The sequence below is a fragment of the Vombatus ursinus genome, unplaced genomic scaffold (genome assembly GCF_900497805.2).
Source record: "Vombatus ursinus unplaced genomic scaffold, bare-nosed wombat genome assembly UNPS02014812.1, whole genome shotgun sequence".
Lineage (NCBI taxonomy): Eukaryota > Metazoa > Chordata > Mammalia > Diprotodontia > Vombatidae > Vombatus > Vombatus ursinus.
Genome location: NW_020954590.1, coordinates 35800702 through 35827939, shown reverse-complemented (window position 1 = coordinate 35827939; position 27238 = coordinate 35800702). Strand labels below are relative to the sequence as shown.

At 37.7% G+C, this 27238-nt stretch overlaps 1 protein-coding gene across 3 annotated transcripts in view; it reads right to left on the bottom strand.

Annotated features, from left to right (window-relative positions):
- The window catches only part of LOC114053811 (AFG3-like protein 2), a 53905-nt gene extending 32023 nt beyond the window's left edge, over positions 1 to 21882 (bottom strand). The window contains exons 1-8 of one of the 3 annotated variants that reach the window (XM_027876939.1): positions 21721 to 21882; positions 13849 to 13948; positions 8940 to 9017; positions 7496 to 7596; positions 7143 to 7295; positions 2216 to 2290; positions 1833 to 1957; positions 1027 to 1300 (exon numbers count right to left, since the gene is read on the bottom strand). In XM_027876939.1, the coding sequence (XP_027732740.1) occupies positions 1027 to 1300; positions 1833 to 1957; positions 2216 to 2290; positions 7143 to 7295; positions 7496 to 7596; positions 8940 to 9017; positions 13849 to 13948; positions 21721 to 21882 (1068 nt within the window). Of the gene's footprint in view, positions 1 to 1026; positions 1301 to 1832; positions 1958 to 2215; positions 2291 to 7142; positions 7296 to 7495; positions 7597 to 8939; positions 9018 to 13848; positions 13949 to 14459; positions 14531 to 21226; positions 21240 to 21720 lie in introns of those variants that run through there. The other 2 variants (XM_027876941.1, XM_027876940.1) reach the window with 2 other exon arrangements.
- Between the last annotated feature and the right edge of the window lie 5356 nt (positions 21883 to 27238).

Genomic DNA, 27238 nt, shown 5'->3' with positions numbered 1-27238 from the left:
CAAATCTGGTCTTAGATACTTACTAGCTTTATGACCCTGGGTAAGTCACTTTATGACTCTGTTTGCCTCAGTTTCCTCAACTGTAAAATGAAGGTAATAATAGCATCTACCTTGCAGGGTTGCTGTGAGGATCAAATGAGATAATATTTGTAAAAAGCACTTGATGCAATCCCTGGCACATAATAGGTGCTATATAAACACTTTCCCTTTCTACCTAAAGTGACTTGGGTTAAAATCTCATCTCAGACACTTACTAGTTGTGTGACCATGGGGAAACTATTTAACCTCTCAGAATCTGTTTTCTTATCTGAAAAAAGTGGGGCTAATAATACCAGTATCACCTACAACAATAGGATGTAATAAGGAAAGCACTTTAGAAATCTAAAAACAAAAAAAATAGGATTTCTTTCAAGAGTAAGCTCTCGTAATACATTAAATTCTGGGCAGCTAGGTAGCACAGTGGACTGAGTACCAGGTCTTAAGTCATGAAGACTCATCTTCCCAAGTTCAAATTTGGCCTCAGACACTTACTAGAGGTGTGTGACCCTGGGCCAGTCACTTAACCCTGTTTGCCTCAGTTTCCTCATCTGTAAAATGAGTTGGAGAAGGAATGGCAAACCACTCCAGTACCTTTGCTAAAAAAAAAAAACCAACCAACCAAACAAACAAACCCAAATGAGGTCATGAAGCGTCAGACACAACTGAAATGACTCAACAACAACAGCAATGCATTAAACAACTGGCTTTATGCAATTTTTCAGGAGTATGTACACAAAATTTGGTTCTATCTGTATTCTAAATGTGACCAATAATGCTTTAAGAGAGATTTTGTTGGATGTTCAGCAGTACATTTTTATGGAAAGAATAGAAAAACAGCTACAGCTATTTTATCAGTATACCCCTTAACCACTATTAATCAAAATGACTCTATCTATGCAACTAATATATTCCATATATGGAAAAACAATATTCACAGTAACTTTAATGTGATCATGTCAGAAATCAACTTCTGTAAGTTAACTTTACCTTTGGAATTTTTGCTCCTAGGTCTTGGTACTGCTTTGGGTTTTTCAAGAAATTCACAAATTCCATTATCTCTAATTTGGCCTCCTCACAGCCAGCCACATCTTTGAACTTTATATCCATTTCATCCTTTAAGACCTTAGCAGTGGTTTCTCCTACACTGAAGAGACCTCCCATTCCTCGGCCTGTCCGACCCATACCAGCAGGCCCTCTTCTTAGTGTATATAGCAAAAATCCAATTATAAGGACTGTTGGGAACATGCTCAGTAGAAATGAGCTAAAGGAAAATAAAACAAGCAACATTAGTTTCTTTCATAATCAATTTTTTTTTTTTAGTGTTTGGTAAGGTTTTCTTTAATTTATAGATTTTAGTTAGACTCCAACTGTACATATTTAATATGGGAAATGAAGAATGCTAATATTTGAGGGCAAAAAGGGAATTTCTATCTCTAACTGAACTCATGTACTCTATAACAAATGAAAAAAGTAGCTTTTAAGCAGTAAGATGAAAAACTTCAAGATTACGAAGGGGGAAAAAAGAGTTGAAATCAATGTTAATTTGTATTTTTAAAGTTTTCTTAAGGAATAGGAAATCAGAAATTAATAACCAAGAAAAGGATTATTTAAATAGCTGACCAAAAAAATACTAAAAGGTAGCGGGAAAGTTAGGTACATAAATATATTGTAAATAAATATTTAACATATAAACAAGCAAAGGTTGGGACATCTTTGAGAATTTAATTTATAGATACTGCCATCTAGTGAAATAAGAGATATTAACAGTTTAAAGTTCCACTACTGATTCTTACCCGTCACTTTCAGTAATATAAACTACAGGTAACCGATTCTCTCCTTCTATGCCTAACTCTTGCTGTAAAGTTTCCAGATTCCGCTCAAAGGTGTCCACACTACCAATATTAAACCAGACATATTGCTATAAAAAAGGAAAACAAAAGATCATGACTATGTCAGGTAATGAAAGAAAAAAGTTTAGTTCAGTTAAGTATTAAAAAAAGGTTTAACAGTTTACTAATATTTCACATATAAAAATATAAGAATTTTTCAAATCAAGTGAGAAAAAATAACATTGGTACAGTCACTTACATAAACAAAATCATAGTTCCTTTAGTTATTAAAGTAAGAACTATTACTATTCAGTTAATTCACTACATCAATTAAAAAGCTAATTTACCCCATCAACAGGAGTTTTCCCTGGTGTAAAAGTCACTCGAACAAAACGCTTGTTCACTACTTCTAGTCTGTCCACCTATATTAAAAAACAAAATAGGAATGTTATTAATATTCAAATATTAATTCAGAAAAATCTAAGTATTGTTTTAAGCTCATTTTAAGCTATAATTTATTCTAAATTTCTACCTTTGCTTTTAACATCAACAATTACCTCGGCAATAAAGAAGTGAATCAGGAGCATGATATCTTGGGATATTCTTATTTCTACAGGGGCAGTCATTGTTATTGTGAATGAATCTCAATCTTATCTTTAGAAGGTGGGCATATGTCAGGGATGGCACCCCACAGAATATCCCCAGAAATACACAACTTTCTTAGAAGGAGAAACGGGATAGATAGTATGCTGGACCTTGAATAAAGAATATCTGGGTTTAAATTCCACTTTTGACACTAGCTATGTGTAAGTAAACTATGTACTTCTATTACCTTCAGTTTAACCATTTGTCAAATGGGAGTAAGATATATAGAACCTATCTATACCTCACACAACCGTTGAGAGGTTCAAATGTACGTGTCCAAAGCATCTTTTTAAAGTAAATTTAAAGTATTCAGTAAATGTCAATTATATTGATGATTATTATTATGAAGGATATCTAAATGGAGGGGTGGAGGGGAAGAGGAGGAAGAAGGGGACAAGCATTTGTTAAGTATTAAGCACCCACCATGTGCCAGGTAATGTGTGCTAAGTGCTTTACAATACTATCTCATTTGATACTCACAATTAGATGCTATTATTATTCCCACTTTATAGCTGAGGAAACTGAGGCAGACAGAGTTATTGTTACTTGCTCAGGGTTACACAGCTTGTAAATATCTGAGGCTGAATTTGGACTGAGGTCTTCCTGACTCTAGGCCCAGAGCTCTATCCACTGAACAACCTAGCTGCCTTTAATGAGATACACTAGGAGTAACACGGTTCATCAGAGTAGTCTTTTTAAGAAAAGGAATTGCCATAGACACTCCATTCAAGATTTTAGTAGTAATGAAAGGACTCCAAAGGAATGCCTGGGGCAGGAAGGGAACCATGATAGAACACTTCTAAAGTATCACAGCCTAAGAGGGAAAAGTAACCATTTTTAAAGGATAGGGGGTTTACTTTTTCAGAAAGCAGAGCTTCAATACATCTTGAGGCTGCTCTAAAGGGAGAAGAGGAAACTAGAATACAGCTGGCTGGCAGGGTTACATAATCACACTTTCTTCAACTAGATAAATTTTTGCTTCATTCATCCAAATAGGTACCCACTTCTACCTCTTCTTCCTAAACTTGTTCTTTAAGCTTCAAAAACAATCATTGTTCTTTATAATACCACTCTAAGACAATATATACACTAAATTATATCCAACTTATCAATTTAAAAATGTCTATATGAAGTATTCAAGTCACTTCCCAGGCTTATACAACAACATTAAGGACACCAAGAATATATATGACAGGGCAGCTAGGTGACGCAGTGGATAGAGCAACGGCCCTGAAGACAGGAGGACCTGAGTTCAAATCCGGCCTCAGACCAAACACTTGACACGTACTAGCTGTGTGACCTTGGGCAAGACACTGAACCCCAACAGCCTTACCAAAAAAAAAAAAAAAAAGAATATATATGACAGCAAAAGGCAGGCCAGTCATATAGTGAGAACGAAAGATGACAAATGGACCACACTGGTACCCTTAAACAGTATAAAAACCAGAGAAAGACCTCCAAGGCATTAGGTGGATCTTTTGTGAAGATTTAGAGGAAGACGTGGACAAGAATCACACAGGGTGAAAAAGCATGGTGGAGAGGTGTAGCAAGAACACATATCTATGAAATTATAGCTCCTTCAAAGTAAGTTTACAACACATCTGACAAACCAATTCTCACTAAGGTGTCACTGACTGATAATTATTTAATGTGCCCTCCTCAGAATATATGTATTTTAACTAGGAAAAGGAAAATGCCTAACCCAAAACAATGAGTCTCCAATGGTAAAATTCCGGGCGTCAGAAGGTTTGTGAAAATATTCTTAAAGAGAGAAGCCTTATCTCAAATAATAACACTCAGGCCTACTCTGACTGCTTCTAGGCTAGCCTCGCTTATGTTACACTAATTAACCAATAAATTCAACAAATACTCATTAAATGACTGTGCATTGTACCAGTCAGTGGGGAAAATACAATGATTAGGTAAGACACAGTCCATAGAAGACAGAGCTTCCTTTGGTCAAGACCTTTACCAGAGGGCTGAAATCTAAACCATAGCTTACCCCCACACTCCTGGGAGTTAAGATGGGACTAAGGCCCCTCCCAATGTGGAAGTCCAGGTTTGTCTCTCCAACCTATCTACTCCAGAAAAATCTCTTCTAGTCTGCCACACCCAAAAGCTGAGGATATTCCCTGTCACTTGTTCCCTCTGCTAACCAATTATGAGGAACAGGGAACCTAGCACAACATCAATTTACAGCTAGGATACTTTTACTGGGTGTTTTTGAAGAGGACCATGACATTAGGAAGGTGATGCCACGACAGCCAAGTGAATTGGATTTAAGTGAGGAAGGGCTCTGTAAAGTCACCAGCCTCACTTTTTCCTCTGGAGCCATCGGAGTCCAGTGGCAAGATTTAGATCAGGACAACTGGAGATCGCCCTCCTACTTTTACTACTCTTATCCCAGAACACAAAAATGAATAGAAATCAAAGGAAACCTTTAACTTAACATACAACGGAAGAACATTTCAGGGAGGCAACTCAGGCAGAGAGATTAAATTACTTGCCCAGGGTCATATAACTAGGGTCTGAGTCTTCCTGACTCCAGGTCTATTACTTTATGTAATAGAGTGCCTAGACACATTAATGCATAATTTGAAATTATGAAAATAAAGTTGCTTTAAAAAAGAAAAAAGGTCATACTCTTTGCCCTAAAGAGTATGCCACTAACCATATCCCTCAAAGAGGTCATTGACCAAAAAAAAAAAAAGTCCCATATGAAACAATATTTATAGCAGTGTTTTGTTGTGTTTTTTTTGGTAGCAAAGAACTGGAAATAAATTAGATGCCCATTGACTGGGGGATGGCAAAATAAATTATGGTACACAAATGTAATGGAATATTACTGTTATAAAAAATGACAAATATGATGAAAAGATTTGGATGTTCTAGGAGTCCTCAAGTGTTGAGGAAAGAGGTGAAATGAAGCTCTAGGAGTAAACAGGGCATATATAGAGAGAAGAGAGTTGAGATTAGTACCATGAGGAACATCCACCTTAAGATTCTGCAAAAACAGGACCAAGAATCAATGAATGAGAGAAGGCTTTTAAGAGATAGGAAGTAAATGAGCTGAATATGATATCTCTAAAGTCAATGGAGAGAGAGAGTATCCATTAGATATCAACAGTATCAAAAACTGCTGAAGGTTCAAAGAAGTTAAGGACTGAAACCCTTTTCAGAGGTCAATGAATTGGGCAATTAGGAGATCATTTTGAAAGAGTAGCTTAAAGACAGCAGTTAAAGACAAACTAAACTTTAAGTAGAAAGATCAGACGGTATGGATATTGTGGAAGTTGAGTATACACAACTTTTTGAAGAATTCAGTTAGTAAAGAAAGCTAAGTAGCAGTTAAGCATCCAGCAGAAGGTACATACTATAATTTAACAATGAGTGAATTTGACTCTATTTTCTATCTTTTTTACAGTGGTATCAGCTCAAGAATAAGACTCAAAAAATCAAAAGATAGGGATGACACAAGGAATGAGAATTAATGAGGTTAGGAATGAAAAAAAAAATCAATGAATTATAAGGTAGATGCTAAAGTGTTATTTAAATGGAAGCCCATGGGGTCAAGGTTGAGTATGGAAGTGAAATGAGGTGGGAGAGATGGGAGTGGGAAAATAGGAAGAGGTCAAGGTGGTCCTGATGAAAATGAAGAGCAGCCTCAGTACATGGAAGTGAGAGAAGAGGCACCTGGTATTCGAGGGAGAAATCTTGCTGCCGAGTGACAACTGTATTTTGCTTAAAAACATCACAAAGAAAAGAGTTGTAGAAAGCATCTGTTTTGCCTATCTAAGACAGCTGAATGATAGAAGGAAAGACTTACTAATAATTAGAGCTGTTCAAAAGTAGAATGGGCTGCTTTTGAGTACAGTATGATTCTTCCCACAGAAAATCTTAGAGAAGAGGATGTATGACCACTAATCAAAGAAGTTGCAGAAACTTTCCTGGTTAGGCTGGGTTAGATTTGCTAGCCATTTGATTTCTTTCCAACTCTTGAGTTGAGGCTGAAAGGAGGAAGAGACTGAATGTGAGGTGGCTGAGGACTTAAGAGGTCAAGGTTTTGAAGGATCCTCAGTATGAACAATGAAGCCACAAAGAAAGACAGCAGAGGGTGGTGGACAGATGAAGACAAGCAGTAAGGTGTTTTTTACATAAACCTGCAAAGATTTTTCTGTAGTAACACAATTTATTCAACCTTTGTAAAATGCATACGTTTCTGGAAAGCTATGTTTAAATTGAATTTTTCTAAGTTAAATCATTTTAAATGAATTAAAGAGGCTTATGACTTACAGAAAGACTATGGTAAGTACTTTTATAAAGTAAAGATTTTTATGTAGAACAAACCACTGTGTTTTGTCTCTTTCTGGATTATCACACCTCAGCTTTTCTAAAAACCAGGCATGTCTTTATAGCATTATCAGCAGTAGTTCAATTACTACACAGAGTCTAATTTCCACTAGAAAAGCTATCTTACTGGTTGTTTTTAATTTTATTATCAAATTTTTATTTGATTATTTTTTATTTTTTTATTAATTCAATTTTATTAGTTCATTTTTATTAATCAAATCTATTTACTTTATCTTCTTATCATACATTTCATCCATTCTTATCCTAGATCTTACTTACCACTCCTTTGGAAAGATAGTTATTAACAAAGTCCTTCCAAGTGATTTCTCTTCCAGAATTCTTGAAGAAAAAGTAAAACATGATAACAGCCCAAGACAGAAGACTCCAAATAAAGTACATTCTGAACTCCTTATCATCCCATGGAATGTCTCCCTGTAAAACACACAAAAAAAGGGAACAAAGCCCCACAAAATGAAACTTCCCATCGAAGAATAAACAAAAAGTGAAGTACAATGTGCTAGGAACAGCTTGCTCCAAAAACTATGAATGCTTTAAAATCTTCTCTCTGACTACTTCTGCAACATTATAAGAAAAAAAGAACTCAGAACTGAAGACAGAGTATGAAATCAAACCTTCTGAAACCTGGACAACCAATGAGAGTCATCTCTCTTGCCACCTCGTTTTCCACTCCCTCCTCCTCCAGAAGGGCGCTGTGTACTAGATGGCTTTGCCTCTGTTAATTAAAAAAAAAAAAGCACAAAATCATTTAGACTCCACGTACAATATATTTTTAAATTGTACTATATTTCATCTGTAAAACACTTCATGAGAGCTCTCACCAGCAACTATTAAATATCGTGAGGAAAAATTTTGTCAAAATGGTCAAAGTTTTAAAATCAGTTCTCAAGGCCAAATGTTGTATGTCAGTATCTAATATTATCATCCCTTCCTCTTCAAAATGCTCAAGGATCTCCTTCTCTTCCCAGAGAATTCACTTATTTTCTATTACTTTCTCTATTTTCCATCCACTTTTTCCCACAATGAAGTGAGATAACATGCTCTTTCAGAAATGCTCAGACACACTCACTTCCTATAAGAGGACCATGCCCTTCATGTTAAGTCCAGCAAAAAAGCTTCCGGGATTTCAATAAACTAATTTATCTAAGCGTTTAAGCCAATTATTATTTGTTATCAATAGCTCTACTTCTAAACAGAACAAAGGGATAGGCAACACAGGCAAGCCATTTTTAATTTGCCTGATATGTCCAATACTGCTCCAGAAAAGTACAAATGTGCAAAAACAAAACAAAATTAAAAAACCTGATTCAGTTTCCGGAACTAGTTAGGCAAAATAATCCTTTCTTTTCACAAAGTAAGTCAAATATCTTTACATGCAAGTATTACAAAATTGGTCATTATTACTTTTTTATAAATTTGTCCTTAGTACCATTTTAACCTTATTCAGTAGTAAAATAGTTGCTCTCAGCTTTACCCTAGGTTACCTTAACCTACAGCTTGCAAAGTGACTTAATAATTTTTATGATCTATGAAAACAAAGGAATTAAATTTTAATGTCATGGGCCATGGGTAAAATACTTTTACTATTTTAAGAACTTAATCAGCATGGCTATTCCTGGAGATGTAAAGCCATCTATAACTGAATAGATGGCCGTTGAGACTATGACTGAAGAATTTATCACCAATCAGCCAACCACAGCTAATGAGCCTTTCCAAATCTAGCTAGGCTAGTCTTTGAACAACAAACTCCACAGCTGGGCCTGAACTCAAAGCTTGTTAAAGTTGACAAGACCTGCCAGTGCATGGACTCTATCTTAGCCTTCAAGGGCAATGGTCCATTACATGGACTGGAGAAGAACTTTACAATTCTCAAATTTTCAAATAGATCTGTATTCTTATCAATTTGGAAGTTTCCTCCAATGATGCAACCCCTCCCCCCCTCCCTCACCCATGCCTGCCAACTTCATGCCAAGTGGTTCATGTCCTCCCAAAAGTTTGCCACAGCCTCTAAGACTTTAGTAAATGAATGAAATATTCATTTTAATACTAAAAAGGTACCTTTTGTTTCTTCCACAGGCTCTTTAGCTCCATTAGCTTTCTTTTTGTTCTTTGCTTTGGGAAAGTATTTTTCAAATCCTGTTAGAAAAAGAAAAAGGAAAACTCAAGCTGAATTTTTTTCTAATCTACTAACATACGATAGTGCTAAACAAAATTTACTCAAACAAGCAGTTCTTTGTTATAATTTATAAAACTGTATATGTCAAATTCACAATAAAAGTGCTAGCATTCATATAGTGCTTTTAAGTTTGCCAAGTGCTTTACATATATGATCTCACTGAATCCTCACAAGAACTTTGGGAGGTGGGTGCTGTTATCAAAACCTATTTTGGAAATGAGAAAATCGAGGCAAGAGAGATCAAGTGACTTGGCCAGTCACACAGCTACTAAGTGCCAGAGGCAAAATCTGAGCTAAAGATAGGAAAAACTGAAGTTTGTAAAGAAACCTTAAAATAATAGAAAGGGGTTTTATTTAGCAATATTGCAAAAACTGAGGTTCAAAAAGGAGATGAAACCACTGCTTGTGTGTATGGGCAAGAAAGTAACTACAATGTAGCATGAATAAAAAAACAGTTGAGATACACAGAAGTCCAAAGAGAAAGTCCAACAAAAAGCCAATAATAAAACCTAATAGCTAAGATGAACACAAATGCACAAAATATGGCTAATAAGAAAAAACTATAAATAATTCATAAAGAGGCAATTTGTACCTCAGAAATATCACTGAGACTTGGTGAGATAAGATCAAAAATAGGACCATAGCTCTGTAAGGGTGTACATTATCCAAAAGAAACATGATAAATAAAAGGGGGAATGACAGGAAGAATCATTATACATTAAAAAGACAGGTTCCACAATGACTACAAAAATGAAAATGGAACGAACATCAATCAAACAATTAAACCTGAATGCTATGAAATTATAATAACCAAGCCTGGTTCCAAAAAAGATATTTGAGAAGAATCCTAGTTAAATCCCCCATTACCATTCACCTAAACTAATTTAACTGCCTGCTACTTGATGTCACTGCCTCAAATCCCTCACCATTCAAATTCATCCTTGACTTGGCTTCCAAAGTGATTTTTCTAATGTGAAGGTCTGATTGAGTCAGCCACCCTCTGCTCTATCAGTTCCAGTAGCTCCCTAAGAACTCTAGGATCAAACATAAACCCTCCTTTTTGGCATTTAAAACTCTTATAACGTAGCCCCTTCCTATCCTTCCAGTCTTCTTACTTTATTCCCCTTCACAAATTCTACAATCTAGCAATGCTGGCCTACTTGCAGTTCCTCAAACAGGACCCTTCATTTCCCATCTCCTTGACTTTGCACTGGCTGCTCTCCAAGTCTGGAAAGCTCTGCCCCTTTCAGTTTCCCTGCCTTACTCCAACATTCAGATCAAATCTTACCTTCTACAAGAGGGCAGACCACTCAGCTGTTACTGCCTTCCCTTCTCACTACTCTGTATGTATTTTGTACATAGCTAGTTATTCCTGTGCTATCTTCCCCATTAGAATGCAAACTCCTTGAAGGTAGAGATTGTTTTTATCTTTCTTTGTATTCCCAATACATAGCACAGTGCCTGGCACACAGCAAGTGCTTAATAAATAATTCTTAACAGACTGCCTGACACTTCTCCCTGTTTCTTTGCAGAGGAGGGGCACAACAGGTATGGAATGCTGCGCCAGACTTTTCTGATACCTTGGTTAGTTTTGCTGAATTTTTTTCCCTCTTTTTCTTCTTTATTATGAGGAATGGCTCAATGAGAGAGGGATACAGTTGGAAATGTAAGTGATATAAAAACAAAAACTATTAAAAATGTATTTAAAAAAGGAAGAATATAAACTCACGTTAGGAATCTAGGAACAAGAAGACAGAAACACAGAGACAAGGCAGAAGTGCCCAATTCCTATATCTGTCAAGAAGAACAAGCTTTGAACTGAAAAGAATGAAACAAAAATGGCTGGCCTTGGTGAATTCAAATTACTTGGTCCAGATGTATTACATACCTAAAAAACTGGCAAAGGTGATTAATGAGCCACTTCAGTGATCATTGAAAGATGGTTAAAAAACAAAACAAAACAAAACACAGTTAATCAGTTAACAACTCAGTACATAAAAGGGCTTCAGAATCCAAACAGAGGATTTTATATTTGATTATGGAGGTAAAACAGAGCCACTGGAGTTTACTGAGCAGAAAATAACACAGTTAGACCTGAGCTTTAGAAAATTCATTTCAGAAACTCTGTGGAGGATGGCCTAGAGTGGGAGAGAACTGGAAGTACTCTCAACAGTAATTGGGAAATTTGGAAAAGGGGTAGGTTTGGGGAGGAGGGGTGGGGATGGATGGAAAAAATTTCAAACATGTCTAGGTTGAGATATCTATGAGACATCCAATTTAATATGTGCAAGAGGCAGCAGATGATGTGAGACTGCAGGTCAGGAGAATAATTAGGACTGGATGAAGAGATCTGAGAACCAGGTGCATAGTGCTGATAACTAAACTCTTAGGAACAAATAAGATCATTACTTAAGACAGTGAGGAGGGAGAAAAGAAGATGGCCGAAGACAGAGCCTTGGGGGAACACCCACAGTTAGTGTGTATGACCTGTAACAAGATCCAACAAAGGAGAATGAGGAGGCATCAGAAAGAACGAATGAGAACCAGCTGAGAGTAATGCTGCAAAAACCTAAAGAAGAAAGAATATTCAGGAAAAAAAGAGTGAATGACAGTGTTAAAGGCTAAAATGTGGTTAAAAAGAATATAGAGTGAGATAGGCAGCTAGGTGGTGCAGTGGATAGAGCACTGGCCCTGGAGTCAGGAGGACCTGAGTTCCAATTCAGTCTCAGACACATAACACTTACTAGCTGTGTGATTCTGGGCAAGTCACTTAACCCCAATTGCCTCATAAAAAAAAAAAGAGTATAGAGTGAGAAAAGACTTTTAGGTATGGCAATAAGAGACCATTGGCAACTTTGGAGAGAGCAGGTTCCATTAAATGATGAAGTTGGAAGCCAGTATAGGCAGCAGGGAAGCAACCAGGAGATTGAAGACTAAGGAGAGAGTGAAGAAATCAGATAAAGCAATCTCTTGGAGAAGATGATCTGAAATGGGATCAAGGGTGCACGTAGGAAGGGATTTGCGTTGGTATGGACAAGGGTCACCTCTATATGTGAAAAAGGTATTAAAGAGGAGATAGGGGAATACATCTGAATAAAGTAAAATGAGGAGAGAAGAAAAAAAGAGTCCTTTGCTTAGCAAATGGCCTAAATTTTTTCAGTTAAGTAGGAGGCAAGGTTCTCAGCTGAGAGGGGTATTGCACACTTGGTAAAATCAAAAATTCTGTCTGTAAACCAAAGACCAGTAGGCTTTATTTTGATTAATAGCAAAATTCTAAACCCTTTAATGATAAAAGACATTTAGAAAACATCTAAAAAGAAAACAATGATCACCTATGAAAGAAAGCAGTGATCCCAAAAGACCAGCATGGCATCATCAAGAACAGACCATGCCAAGGTAATTTTACTTCCTTTTTAAACAGGATTACAAAACTGGGATCTGAGTAATGTTGAAAATAGTTTACCTAGATTTTGGTAAAGCATTTGATAAAGTCTTTCATGTTATTCTTACTTAATAGAAAGAGAGACGTAGGCTATATTTAAGTACAGATAGATGGTTCTAAAATTGATTGAGTGGCCAGATACAAAGTAATAATTAACGGTTTTCTGTAAACTTGTATGGAGATCCTCAAGGATATCTACTAGGTACTGTACTGTTTAATATTTTTAATAAAGACTTAGATACGGACATAGATAGTATGGTTATCAGATTTGCTGATGACATGACTGGATGAGAGCAGTCAAAAAAAAAACCAGGATAGAACACTGGGTTGTTCCTAATAAGAGGAAATAATCCTCTAATAAGATGAAATTTAATAGGAATAAATGTAAAGTACAAGATAGTAAAGGTATGAGTAGAGAGCAATTTGTCTGAAAAATACCTGGGGCTATTGCTAGACTACAAACTCAATATGAGTCAGCAATGATAGGCGGCTGTCAAGAATGGTGAATTAACCTTAAATTGCAATGAGAGAGGCCTAGCATTCAAGTGATAGTTCTGCTGTGCCATGACCTAGTCAGAGCACATCTGATATGCTGTGTTCAATTCTAGGTTCTAATAAGCTACAGAGAAACCAGAGGAAGATAAGAGGATCTCGAGTTCAGGTCACGTAAAGCTCAACTGAAGAAAGAGGAGACGTTTATCCAGAAGAAGAGCAGACTTCAGAGAACATAATAGCTGTCTTAAAGTATTCGAAGGATCATTATGAAAAAAAAAATTATGCTTATTCTGCCCAGCTGAAGGATAGAAGTAGGTGCAATGGGTATAAGTTGCCAAGAGGTAAACTTAGACCTGATAGAAGGGAAAAAAATTCCTAACAAATGGAGCTATCCCAAAGTGAAATGTACAGCATTCCCCTGCACAGGAAATCAAGCAAAGGCTGAAAACATTCATGTTCAGGTACTGGTTGGACTGTGGCCTCTATGGGCCCTTCTAAATCTAAGATTCTGTGTGATTTTACCTCTCCGTGACTGAGTTTCTTTATCTATAAAAGAGGGATGATAATAATATTTACATAATTTACCTCAAGAGTTTGCAAATTTTAAGGCACTATGTAAATCTGAGTTATCATTATTCTTACTGTTTATCTGTAGTGGACCAGTTTTCAGCACACTAGTAATTCATGTAAACAGACAAAACCTATACCTTATGAAACCAACATCCTGAATACCTAAAATGATGTTATTTGTCCTTCTGGTGGCTCATTTAAGACCTACTGATATAGCCCTATAAAACAATAAAGTAGTCAAGGACAACAGGGTAGCGCCTTAGTGATGATACATACAGGTTTACCTTTTGGAGGTCGAGCACAGAATCTTCGATAGACAGAAATCACATTTGTCAACAGAGAACTTCGACTGGGAGTCACCTGAGTGGTCGCATATCGGTAGAGCTGAAATATGAAGTATAATAATCAACTCACAAAGATGATGCCATATACATTTTATCTAATATTGCCAATCAAGATGAAGAAAACAAACAAATATATGGACACTGATCTTCAAGCATCATCAAGCTAATCAAATGAAATGCAACAGGGCAGAGAGGCCACAGTGGTGGAGTTGGAGACAAGAAAACCCAGGTTTCAATTTGGCCTCAGGTGTCACCTGGAACATTTAAACCTTTATGGACCACAATGTCCTCATCTCTAACATGAAGGGATTGGGTTTAATGACCTCTAAAGTCTCTTTAGCTCTAAATCTATAATCTTTATTCCCACAGTGAGTAAAGACTAGAACAGAATGATTAACAGAACAGTCAAGGTGTAATGGTTTACAATGAAAGAGGCACTTGCTAGGACTTTGTTAACTAGGGCACCAGTCCCAGATCTTTCATTTTACTAGGTATATAACAATTTTATCAAGTCAGTCTACATCTATTTTCTTATTCATAATAATACCTACCCTCAATGTAAAACTGTGAGCGTCAAAGAGCATAATGCACATGCAAAACATTTTGTAAACTGTTAGACAAACATAAGATGGTATTGGAAGCAGCTAGGTAGCACAGTAGATAACATGATGGACTTGGAGTCAGTAAGACCTGGGTTCAAATCTTGCCTCAGAAACTGACTAGCTGTGACCTTGGGCAAGTCACCTCCTTCTGCCTCAGTTTCCTTATCTGTAAAATAGGTAATGATAATAGTATCTACCAGGGCTACTATGAGGACCAAATGAAATGACATGTGTAAAGTACTTTGTAAACCTTAAAGAGCTATATAAAGGTTAGCTATTATTATTGTTGTTGCTTTTAAATTTCTTATTAAAAGTTTAACATTAATATAACAAACTAAACTTGCTTAGTAACTAATTATATTTTAATTCATTTCAATGCAAAAAGCATCCTAACAATTTTTCATTCACTCCTGCTAAGTCTCATTCAGGATTCTTTGTCCATTCAGCTTTATTCATGTTTCCTCTTAAACGATCATAAGTGTATATTCTATTATTTTGATTCTACTTTTTTCATTTTTAATTATTCCATAAAGATTTCCAAATTTCTTTGTATTCTTCATATTTGTTAGTCTTAATTGCATTATAGTCTTCCATTATATCAATACACAATTTAAATATTTATCTACTGTTAAACATTTTGGTCGTTCTTAGCTTGGATTTTTGTTTTTGTTGTTTTTGCTTTTTTTTGTAATTACATATAATGCTGATATGAAAATCTCTGAAGAGATAGAATGTACTTTTTTTAATTTAAAAAAAAGCCTTTTAAAAACAGGGTGCAAAAAATGGAAATAACTTAAATGTTCAATAACAGGTAAATTTTTAACATGTGGTGCATTAATGTAATGGCATACTGTCAAAGGGTATTTCTTACTTTTATACCTTTTATTGTGTACTGTAAAATTGTTCTCCAAAAAGAGTCTATAAACTTGTAATTCTACCAGCAATGGATGAGCACGTATTATTTGTAATTAAGTTTATCTTATAAGCATTTTTATCTTCCCCTTCTACTGTTCCTCCCAACTGAATAATTAAAAAAAAACAAAAACAAAAACAAGAAAGTCCTCATAACAAACATGCATGGAACAGGAAAATAAATTCCCCCACTGACCATGTCCAAAAATGTATGTCTCATACTGTGTTTTAAAACCATAACCCTTTCGGCAGCAGGTGAATATCATTTCTCATCTTTAATCGTCTGGACTCACTTACCATTGCACTGAACAGAGTTCTATTGTCTTAAAAGTTGTTTTTCTTTATAATATTATTATTATTGTACAAATTGTTCTAGTTCTTCTCATTTCACTGAAAACTTTCCAGTATTCTCTGAAACTATAAATTTAATCATATCTTATGATGCATTATATTTTCATAGGGAGGGGCTAAGCTTATTTCTCAGTATCCTAGAATGATACGATTTTATAGGACTGGAAGATAAATATAAATCATCTTCTGGAAGTAAAGAATAGTTCAAAATGCACAGAATATTTTCTATTATCACTGTATCAGTGTCCTTCATCCATTAATTTTTCTACTACCTGATTTACTGCTCTGAAAAGACACATTCTGTGACACCAAGTGCTGACTCATTTTCAAGGTCTAAAATGTAAACATATACAGTAACCTTAGTAAAAAGCAATTCCATCTACAAACACATCAATAGATTCAATGTAGAGATGATTTAGCAGCAGTAAGAGTGATATACTAGCTACATCAGATATATTATAACTATGACAACTAGTTACAGTAATTAAAAAAAAAACAACTGTTATAGCACATCTCATTAGTTGTACTTCCTGTAATACAAAATCTAAATTACTAAGTTGTATACAACTTAAAAATTGGATCCTTTTTTAAATGCTCTAGAGGAGCTCACCATTAAAGCATTTCACTAGATTATTAATGTAAAAGCAGGTAATGGCAACAAAAAGATTTTAAGTAACTATCTTAATTCAAGAGGAGTCCTAAGATGAATCATTTTGTAAAACGAAAAATTTACCCCAATTTAACCTTTCTTATAAAGCTGGATTTTTATATGCTTAGGCTTCTCCCATGGCAAGTCACACCTCCATTAGCATCCTTAATAATTTTTAATCTCTTCTTTAGTCTTAGACAAAAAAAAAATCCTAAAAGGCAAATAAATGTACATTTAAAGTTTAATTTCCAAAAAGCACAACATTCTTTCCACATTAGAACTGATATGCTGACACTTCTAATTTTATGACTATCCCTCTGAGTCCAAGAAAATTAGTCTTGGAGTCACATATCCATAGTGAACCAGAATGTGGTTTCTCCAATGATTTTTAACAATCGATTACATAAAAAGTATTGATAAAGTGACTTTACCCATTATCAATAACTTTCCTCTTATGTGGACTGAATGCCTGCTACTCCTTGATTGATATTACCTGCCTGACATTATCTCCCACAAAGATTTACAAAATAAAAACATTCTGTATACATTAATATTTATGAATTTCTAAGAGGCGCTTGTAGCTATTAATACCATTACCATGAAGATTTTTTAAAAAAACATTTTCCTAGTGCAGTCAAATTATGAAGTAAATACAAAAACTTATGCCTCTGCATTCTTCCATTTGATTTCTTAAGGAGAGTCACTTAGTAGTTACCTTGGGGTGGGGGGAAGAGAATATTTAAATTGGTAAAACAGGAACATTAACATGAAGCAGCAGAAAAAGCACTGGAATTGGAGTCAAGGCCTGCCTGGGTTCAAATTCTGCCTGAAACTATCTTATGAAGGTTTTAGTAATTGTACTTCCTCACAGAACATGTCCTTAATAAATTCATGCTATTATTATAATATGTTGTGGCCATAGTATAACTGGACCATCTGTAATGATCAAATGAAATGGAGTGTTAGCCATGTGTAGTTTTGCTGAAAGGTAGGCGAATTTACCAAAGGCTCTGAATGAAGCTTTGGTAGTACCATAAAAATATAGTTAACTTAGGTAAGTATATGATTTATTAATGTTAATTTTGTTTCATTGGTGACTTCTTGATCAACAAAAACACTACGTATACATTCAATAAGGACGACCAAAATGGTTAAGAGGAAAGAGATTTCTGTATCAGCGAACTAAAAAATTAAGACTTGAGTTTTCAAAGATGAGATGGAAGTTGGGATAAAGATTCATAAGACAGGAAAAGTAAAGGTATGGAGAATGTGACCTTATTCAACAAATTCTAAATACCAGAACTAGAGACTATACAATGAAGCTTAAAATAAATAACCAAAAGTACTACCTTTACATATTGTGGGTAAATTCATATAACTCATTACCCTTTACTCATGCTAGACAAGCTAAAAATATAAAAAGAGGGTTTAGCTACATTAGTGGACATTATGTTCGTAAAGAGAGAGACGTTTAGGGATATAACCAATCTTCTAAGGTATTGTTGTGGAAGCCAACCACAACGTCCCACAAAATATTCCTTGGTGCACTTGCCAAAGACAGACTATTCAGGCATGGCCCAACGTGGCATTTATGCTCTACACGTTAGATATTGATTTTAACCTATGAATCCCATAGGTCATAAGTGCTTCTCACAGAGCTACTTAAATGACATTCACTGAATCAGTTATCCAGCCTCAAAACCTTGAAGTTATTTTTGACTCTTCTCTTGTCTTAAATTCTCCATATTCAAATCAGTCACCAAATCCTGTTTATTTTTGTGTCTCTCAAATCCATCCCTTTCTTTTCATTCCCACTGCCACAGTTCAGGTCTCTGCTACCTAATGCTTGATTTATTGAAATAGCCTTCTCTCCCTGCCTTCAGTTTCCTCTGTCTTCCAAATCTACACATTCCACCCCCATGCTCTGTTGATCATGTTACTCCCAGGTTCAAAAACGTTCAATGGACTTCCACTAACTAAAGGATAATATCTAAATATCTTAGCAGGGCATTTAAGGGCTTCTATAATCTAGGCCAAATTTAACTTTCCAATCTTATCTCCCACAATTTCCTGAGAGGAACCTTCCATTCAAAACACGCTGGTCTCATTACTTTCTCCCAAACACCACATTAAAAATCTATTCTCCTTGCTTATGTTCATGCTAGAAGACAACATTCTCCTGTTGCCCTCTCCCTCTATTCAAATTCCAGTCATCCAGACTCCATGAAGTCCTTCCCAAACACTCTAGCCTACAGTGATCTCTCTTTCCTCTGAGTGCTTAAATTACCTTCTGTTTGTATGTCTCAACTGACATTTACCAAATACTTCCTTGCATTATTATTAAACATTCTTTATGTCTGAGTCTTGTCTTTCCAACATGTTTTGTGACTTGCTTAAGAATAGGGACCGTGTCATAATTATTTTAATAATCTCCACAGTGCCTAACAAAGGACTCTACATATAAGATATATTTTATGGATTAAGATCAACTAGGATTCAAAAAGGAACTAATCTGTGCATACTCTTTGACTCAGTGATACCAGCAGCTGCCATATACCCTGAAGAAGCCAAATACAGAGGGAAAGGATTCATATGTACAAAAACATTTGTAGCACCACTTTTTGCTGTAGAAAAAAAATAGAAAATAAAGTGGGTGCTAACAGATTGGGGAATGGCTGGAGAAACTGTGATATATGAATATAATGGAATATTATTGATCCATAAGAAATAAATAATATGAATGATTAAGAAGAGCTTGGGAACTTATATGAACTAATGTGGACAGAATGAAACACTTTTTGACATGGCTAATGTGTTCATTTGTTTTGCTTAACTACTACTCATTGTAATGGAAGGCTTCTGTTAAGGCAGCAAAAGGGGAGCTAGGTGGCACAGTGGATAGAATGCTGGGACTGAAGTCAGGAAGACCCATCTCTTCGAGTTCAACTCTGACTTCAGACACTTAGCCATGTGAACCCCGGGCAAGTCATTTAATCCTGTTTGCCTCAGTTTCCTCATCTGTAAAATGGGCTGGAGAAAAAGATACGCCAGCATCTTTGTCAAGAAAATCCCAGATGGAGTCACATAGAGTCAGACATGGCTGAACAACAACAGATACGTAATTTTTTTAAAAATAATAACAAAGTTTAAAAGGGCAAGTTTGTTGCTATCTTGTTAAATTTACTATATTCTTTTAAAAAACTCTTAAGTTCATAGTTTCACATATAATCCTCTTTTGATCTTTGTCTATGTCTCACAAAGTTCTCAAATAGAATCTTTTTTAAAAAGATCAATTAGAATACTCCAGAAAAAAAATCCCAAGTTAAAGATTTAGTAGGGGGCAGCAAGGTGGCAGCTAGGTGGCGCAGTGGATAGAGCACCAGCCCTGAAGTCAGGAGGACCTGAATTCAAATGTGTCCTCTGACCAAACATTTGATACTTACTAACTGTGTGACCCTGGGGAAATCACTTAATCCCAATTGCCTTAATTTAAAAAAAGAAAAATTCAGTAGTTATCTATAGAGAAATCTTTTATAGGATGCTCTCTTTCCCTATTTATCTGACTAAGACCTGGATGTTTGCAATTATTTTCATCTACAAAATAAGCACAAGCTAACTTGGGGAGGGCACTCACTAAGCAGTTGGGAGCATCAGAAAAAGACTCCCGTAAGAGGTAGTGTTTGAATTCTTGAGATGTTAAGGAAATTATTGTTTCTAAGAGGTGAGAGTGAGAAGAGAGTGCCCGTGGCAATGGGAGATGTATTAGAGTTTACTGAACAATCAAGTCAGGTTAGATGCATGCTTTAGAAATATCATTTTGGCAGTTTAGTTCTTTACCAGAAGGCTCTCAAGCTAGAATGTCAAGGAAACCCTTCAAATATCTTCTGAACCTTAACAGGCTCAGATTCATGACACCAAGAAAGAAGAGGATTTTTGTGAAGACTAAGTAGACTTCAATGACACTACAGATTATAAACTGACAGAGACCTATTTTCAATATTCAATAGGACAGTAATTAGAGCAAGATAAGATGGAGGCCAAAAATACAAAAAGGGATTGAAATGGGGGGAATAAGTAGAAAAGGAGATAAAAGTAGAACTTAATTAAAGGATGAAGTGGAGACTAGGTTAAACAAAGCTTTACATTAACTTGGCTAAATGAAAGGTAGTAACAGCAATTCCTTATCCCTTTCTGACTTATCTAATGTGCAGGTCTGGCTCATTACAAGCAGAAATGACACATACATTAGCTAAGCTTAGTAAGCATTTTCTCTTTGCCTACAACTTCGTAAAATCAATCACACAAAAAATTCACATTTATATAAAAAACCTTATCTATCTTCACAGGCAAAAAACCTAAATGAACTTTCTAGTTAAGGGATATCTTTTCATAGGAAGACCTGGTCTTTACTATGAGGTTATATTATTTTCAAAGGATAACAAGTGAACAAACTAAAGCATCCAACAGTGAAAAGGCTCTCAAACTCTTACAGGAGAGATTATAGCTAGGTGACCTTGGACAAGTCACTTAAGTTTTTTGGTCCCAGAATATGTACAAGAGGGATTCCACCACCTTACCTGACTGAAGTCAGGTAGCTCAAGGATCTAGACCTGGAAAGGAACCTTAATTAATCCAATCTTGCTAATTTATTGATGAGGAAAGTGAGACCCACACAAGTTAAGTGACTTGCTCAAGGTCACACAATATGTGGCGGAGCAGGGATTCAAACTCAGGTTCAGTGACTCCAGGTTCAGCACTCTTTCCACTTACAGCTATAAGATCTATAATTGTATAAGGCTCCTACCATTTAGGCAATGAATGGGGCCAAGTCTATGAATAGCAGGAATAAAAAAAAAATAAATAAAAAAGGAAGGGCCCCCTCTCCTTAGTACAACTTTCTCTGCCGGTCCCCTGCACCGATCTCCTCCGGGGCTATCTGTGCAGGCCTAGGGCTCGGACCGCCGTCCTATCGGCCAGATCTGGGGCCCTTTCCTCCCGACAGAGTGGATGGTTAACGACGAGGGCCCTCCTGGCCTCAGTTTTCTCATCCGCAGCCCTCTGAGGTCGCTTCCACTGCGGGCACAGGGATGGAGGAAGTGACGGAGGGCGGCCTGGGGAGGAGGCCAGGACGGGGCTGGGGGCTCGGCTCGAAGCGGGGGGAAGCTGCGGGTGACCTTGACGCGGCCGCCGCCTCCGTTCCCAGGCAGGCCCCGGAGGACGCGGGGTCCGGGGCCCGAGGAGGAGGAAGAGGCCGGCAGCCGACGGCAGCGGGAGGGCCCGGGGCACCGTGGGACTCACCGTCCGAAGGCAGGTCCCCTTCTTGCGGCTCACGCCGCCGCCGCCGCCGCCGCCGCCTCCGGAAAGGAGGAGAAAGGGGGGCAGCTGCTGCCGCGGGAGCAGAGGGAAACCACGGGACCAGCAGCAGCCCCGGCGGGAGAGCAGCAGGTAGCGGTGCGCCATGACCGCTGCGGGCAGCGGGCCGGCGCAGCCGCCGTGGCTCACCGGGACCCCGGCCCGGCTACCTGTGGGCTGGTCAGCAGCTCCCGGAGTCCGCCTAGGGAACAAACAAACACTTTACGGCTTCCGTCCTCCCTTCTCTCGCGCGCACCTAAGGTAGTTTCACTGTTCTCGAATCACACCTACCTCCCTTCGTCAACCCCTCCCCCGGTGCGTTTACCTCATCACGTAAAGCACGACTCCGGGTCACACCCACCTTCCTTTGCTCAACCCCGCCTCCGGTGCGGCTTACGTCATCACGCAAAGTACCCCGCCCCCATCACACCCACCTCCTTTTGCTCGGCCCCGCCCAAGTGCGTCTTGCGGCATCACGCAAAGCGTGTTCAGGTTTACTGCGCTGCCTGGGCGCTTACTCTGCCCCTTTCCTCTAAACGAATCCCTCATCCTTTTGGAGTACACGTGGGATACGTTTGGAGGGAGGAGCAAAGGGTGAGGACGAGCCTAAGAATTGTGCAAAACTAGAAAAAAAAGTGAAAACCCACAAAACTGGATTTAAAAGTAAATGAAAAAAATTTAATGACAAAGGGCTACTAAGAATTTCGTAAATTTTTGCTTTCATACAACACAGTAACACCTATATTTGGAAGTCGTTTACATATTGCAAGATACTATTCGGTCTACAAAAGAATATTTGCTTGTTTCATACTTGTGGAGCTCTTACAAAAACTTCAAAATAAACCCCCCCTACCCCGCCAAGGGAACCATTGTTCTAGTGAAGTTCCTCTGTGAAGGTTCATAGAAGGATCAGGAGCAGGGTGCCATGTGGAGACACTTAGCACACCAAGATATCAGGGATATTTCTTAACTGTGTTTAAATATCTCAATACCTTATGAAAAGATAGCTAGACAACTGTCTTCAGCAACCCTTGGTACAGGTCTGAGTATAGTTATTTTGGTGTTGCATGTTTTTGCCCACTGGGTGGCAGTAATTATCTATATAGTATTAAGAACATCAAGGAAATACTGATACACTTTATGTGAGCCTGTTGTATATGTATTGTTTTTGAAATTTTGTTACTTGTTTAACGTAGGGACTGGCACATAGGGGCTGAGATTGCCTCTCAGAGTTCCAGATCCCAATTAACCTTATAATATTCATAATGCCAATAATATTCATATGCCATCTTTCTTATATGAAGAAACCCTAACACACTCCACCATATAAGGGACAATGTGCTTTGAGTTGCTTTCCCAATCGTGATGATAATTTTAATCTTATCTATCCATATTGAATGCCTGGTCCATTCCCTTAGTGAAGCAGTTATTCTGATAACTTTCATAGGGTATATATTTTTTTTTTCAAAAAGACACTGCATCCAATTAATATTCATTGAATGAACAAAATGATCACTAGTTTGGGTTGTATATATGACAATTGTAGGAATCAATTAAATTCAATTAAAAAAACATTGATGGCGCAGCTAGGTGGTGCAGTGAATAGAGCTCTAGCCTTGGAGTCAGGAGGACCTGAGTTCAAATCCAGCCTCAGACACTTAACACTTACTGGCTGTGTGACTCCGGGCAAGTCACTTAACCCCGATCACCTCACCAAAAAAGCACACACACACAAAAAACATTGATGAAGTGCTAGGCATTGAGAATATAAGGATAGATAAAGCTTGGTTAATGTGGAGATTTGTTTTGCTTGACTCTATTCGTAATGGGTTTTGATTTTCTTATCTTCTCAATGGGTGGGGGAGGGTAAGGGAGAGGGAGAGAATCTGGAACTGAAAATAAAATTAATTAAAAAAAAGAAAAAATATAAAGCATGGAAATTGTTGTTAAGGTACTTACAATCTAACTGGAGTGAAAAACACATACAAAAATTACTATGATTCAAGGAAGAGTATAGCAAATGCAAAGCAATGGGCCAGGCAACTAATAAGAGGAATTTGAGGAAGGAGGAATTTGCAGATCAAAAAATGAATCATAAAAGAGGACCCCAGACAGGCCTTTAGTCTGGGGAGGAACTTTAATGGGGAGAGATGGTGATGTACGGTGGAGGAATCCATTCTATGCACAGTGGATAGTTGGTTAGTTGGTTGTTGTCCTTTGTTCTCAAAGAGGACCAAAATGACATTATTACTTTGGGCAAGGTACAAGTGTATCCGACTATGGCTGCTCAGACCAATACAAACGTGGAAGGTTCTACCACAGTTGGGCACAAAATAGTCATATGAACGTTTGAAGTTGTCAGCTGGAAAAACTGGCCTCTATCCTGTGAGTGGCTGGAATGGAACAGAGCAGGCTAGAGACAGGAGAGTCAGAAATCAAAGAGAAGTTTAATTTCAAAGTGAGAGAAATGGCTTGCAAGCAAGGACACATGTGCCAGAGCCCCACTCCTAGTAGGAGGAAACCTGAGGCAGTGTGGGGAGATCTCAGTGCTTATACCTATGGCTACACAGTGAGCTGCATCCCCGACAATGAGGGGTAACGGCAACAATAAGCCAAGTTTGATGCATAGCAAGACTTCACGATCAGAACATGGGTACTTATCTGATGCTTGACCAAGCTCAGAGAACACCTGGTGCTGGTCAAAGCAACCCAATAATCATACAAAACAGTTCTGGGATTTTGCTGTGCCTATGATCATCCAGAGAGTGAGCCCAAAGGATTATTGTTATGCCAAGCTCAGGGCATAGCTTGTTTGCTGGGCCTTAGCTTTGGAAAACAGTGTATCTCCTAATATCTTGACACAGTGGAGATGTCTCAAAATTTGCGCATATCACATTTCCTTTGAGCTACTGCAATTCTGCTTATTTGCTCAGCATCTTCTTTGATACAGGCACACCATGCTGGGGGTTCTGTGTCAGTCTCCCATGTCTTATAATAAATTCCAGAGTTCTTCAGAGACACCTTGGGAGTGTCCTTGTATTGCTTCTTCTGACCTCCATATGAGCACTTGCCTCATGTAAGTTCTTTGTAAAATAGTCTTTTAGGCAAATACATGTTTGGCATTCAAACAACATGGCCAGCTCATCAGAGTTGTGGTGTATGGAATAGTTTGAGTGCTTAACAGTTCAGCTTCAGAAAGGACCTCAGTGTCCAGTACCTTATTTTGCCAGGTGATCTTTGGAGTCTTCCAAAAATAATTCAAATGGAAACAATTCCATTTCCTGGCATGACACTGGTAGACTGTCCAGGTTTCACAGACATACAACAAGAAGGTCAGCCCAACAGCTCTGAAGACCTTCAGTTTGGTAGGCAATCTAATACCTCTCAAACACTTTCCTTCAGAGCCTCCCAAACACTGAACTAGCTCTGGCAAAATGTGTGTCACCCTTATCATCTATGTGAACATCTCTGGAAAGTATACTGCCAGGGTAAGTCAACTTATCCCCAGCATTCAAAATTCCTCCATTTGCTGTAACCAATGGTTCCATGTGTGGAAGGTGTGGCACTGGCTAGTGGAGAACCTCTGTTTTTTTGGTGTTAATTGTTAGGCCAAAATTAGTACAAGCAGCGAAGAAACAATCTATACTTTATTGCATCTCAGCTTCAGAGACTGTATTGAGTACACAACCAATCATCTGCAAATGAAAAGTTTTGTACTAATTCTCTCTCTACTTTAGTCTTGAAATGGCAATACAGTATGGGTGATGTCTTTTGGCTCTCTAATAAATAGGATTTAAGTGAGGCAGCATTGGGTGAAGTGGTTGACCTCACTCTGTCTTCCAGAGTCATTGAAATCCGGTGGCAAGACAAAAGTCAAGATGACTGGCAGTGGCACAGGATGCAGTGGATGACTTTGGCATCTTCAATGTCTAACCAAGCTCTAAGAGCTCCACAGCACCTACTTCAGTTGCCTTCACGGTCATTGGAACAAATTGTTCTCATCTGCCCGTTCCACTAGAGGAAATTGTCACATGCCTAGGGTAGACACCCCCCCCCCACCTAACTTGCCAACGTATTTGAAACACCCTGGTTAACTTCACCCTAGTTTAGCCTATCTGCTGAAATGGTTTAGTGGGATATGGCCACTGTATTTGCTACAGCTTCTTGGAGCCACAGTTGAGAGTTGAGTGAATCAAGTGGACATCAAAGGTGGAAAGCAGCCCTGAAAAGGGCTTGATAGTGCTTACACAGAGGTACTAGTATTCCCTGAACACCCCATGCCTTGCATGGTAGATAGTATGAGAAAGGCAAAGAGACGGGAGAAGGCAAGGACTAGAAATCACAGACAAGTTAGAGTCCAGCTCCTCACATCTGTGACTTTAGGGGCTTCCATTAGCCATTCCAAAATTTGTACTTTTCTCTCACAACCACTTCTTTCAAAGTCTTCTGACCATCTCCAGTCTTCATTCACCTAGACAAGTACACAGCATCAAAGCTTAGCATTCTATCAACCAAGCAGAACTCACATCCCTTACATATACATAGCATGATCACAGGATTATCTTTCTGGGCATTGCCCTGTCTTAGTAGAAGGAAGTATTACACCGGGATCAGTAATTCATAACTCATTCAGTTGACAATGGGAAGCCAATGAAAGTTTTTGAGTAAAGGAGTGTTGGGATTAACGTTGTGTTAGGAATGTTGCCCAGGAAATGGCAATGGCATTTGTTTATAAGAATTCTGAGACTTTGGTCATTAGTTCTATAGAGATACAGATCTAGGTGGAGATGATGATATCGTAAAGATAGCTGAGGAGATCACTGAGCCTCTGGAGAATGTATCACCAGCTTGTGCCAGGGTGTGTTCTCCAAAATGACCACTTGTCTATTAAGATATAATCAATTTTATTTCTAGTGATACAGTTCTCTGCTAACCATGTGTGGCCCCTACCAACTCTCCTGGAAGAAAGTAGTCATTCTATACTGATTGCTACCTTTCACTATTTAATATCAAACCATATTTTCCAATATGTTTTGTACTCCTTCCCCATTCTCATTTACACATTGAAATCCATAAGCAATAATAATGATAATAACAATATTCAGTTAGATAACAATAGTTAGCTAGATGAATTGGCAGCTACTAGTGAAGACAACAAACTTTGGGTCAGGCTGACCACTTCATCTAATGCTGCCTCACTTAAATCCAATTTGAAGCATCTGGAGATGAAAGCTATTTCAGTAATCAGTAGAAACCTGAAGGACTTAAGGCAAGAAGTATGTAGCACTTCAGCCTCATCTGGATCAGATCCTGTTAATTGTGGATCAGGTAGCAGCTTTAGAGAAGACAGCCTACAAGTCAGAACCATATTTGAGGAAACTAGAAGCAAAGTATAAGAAGCTACAGAAATGATGGATGAATTAATTAACAACATTTAGCACCAAGATTTTTTTCACCTATGAGG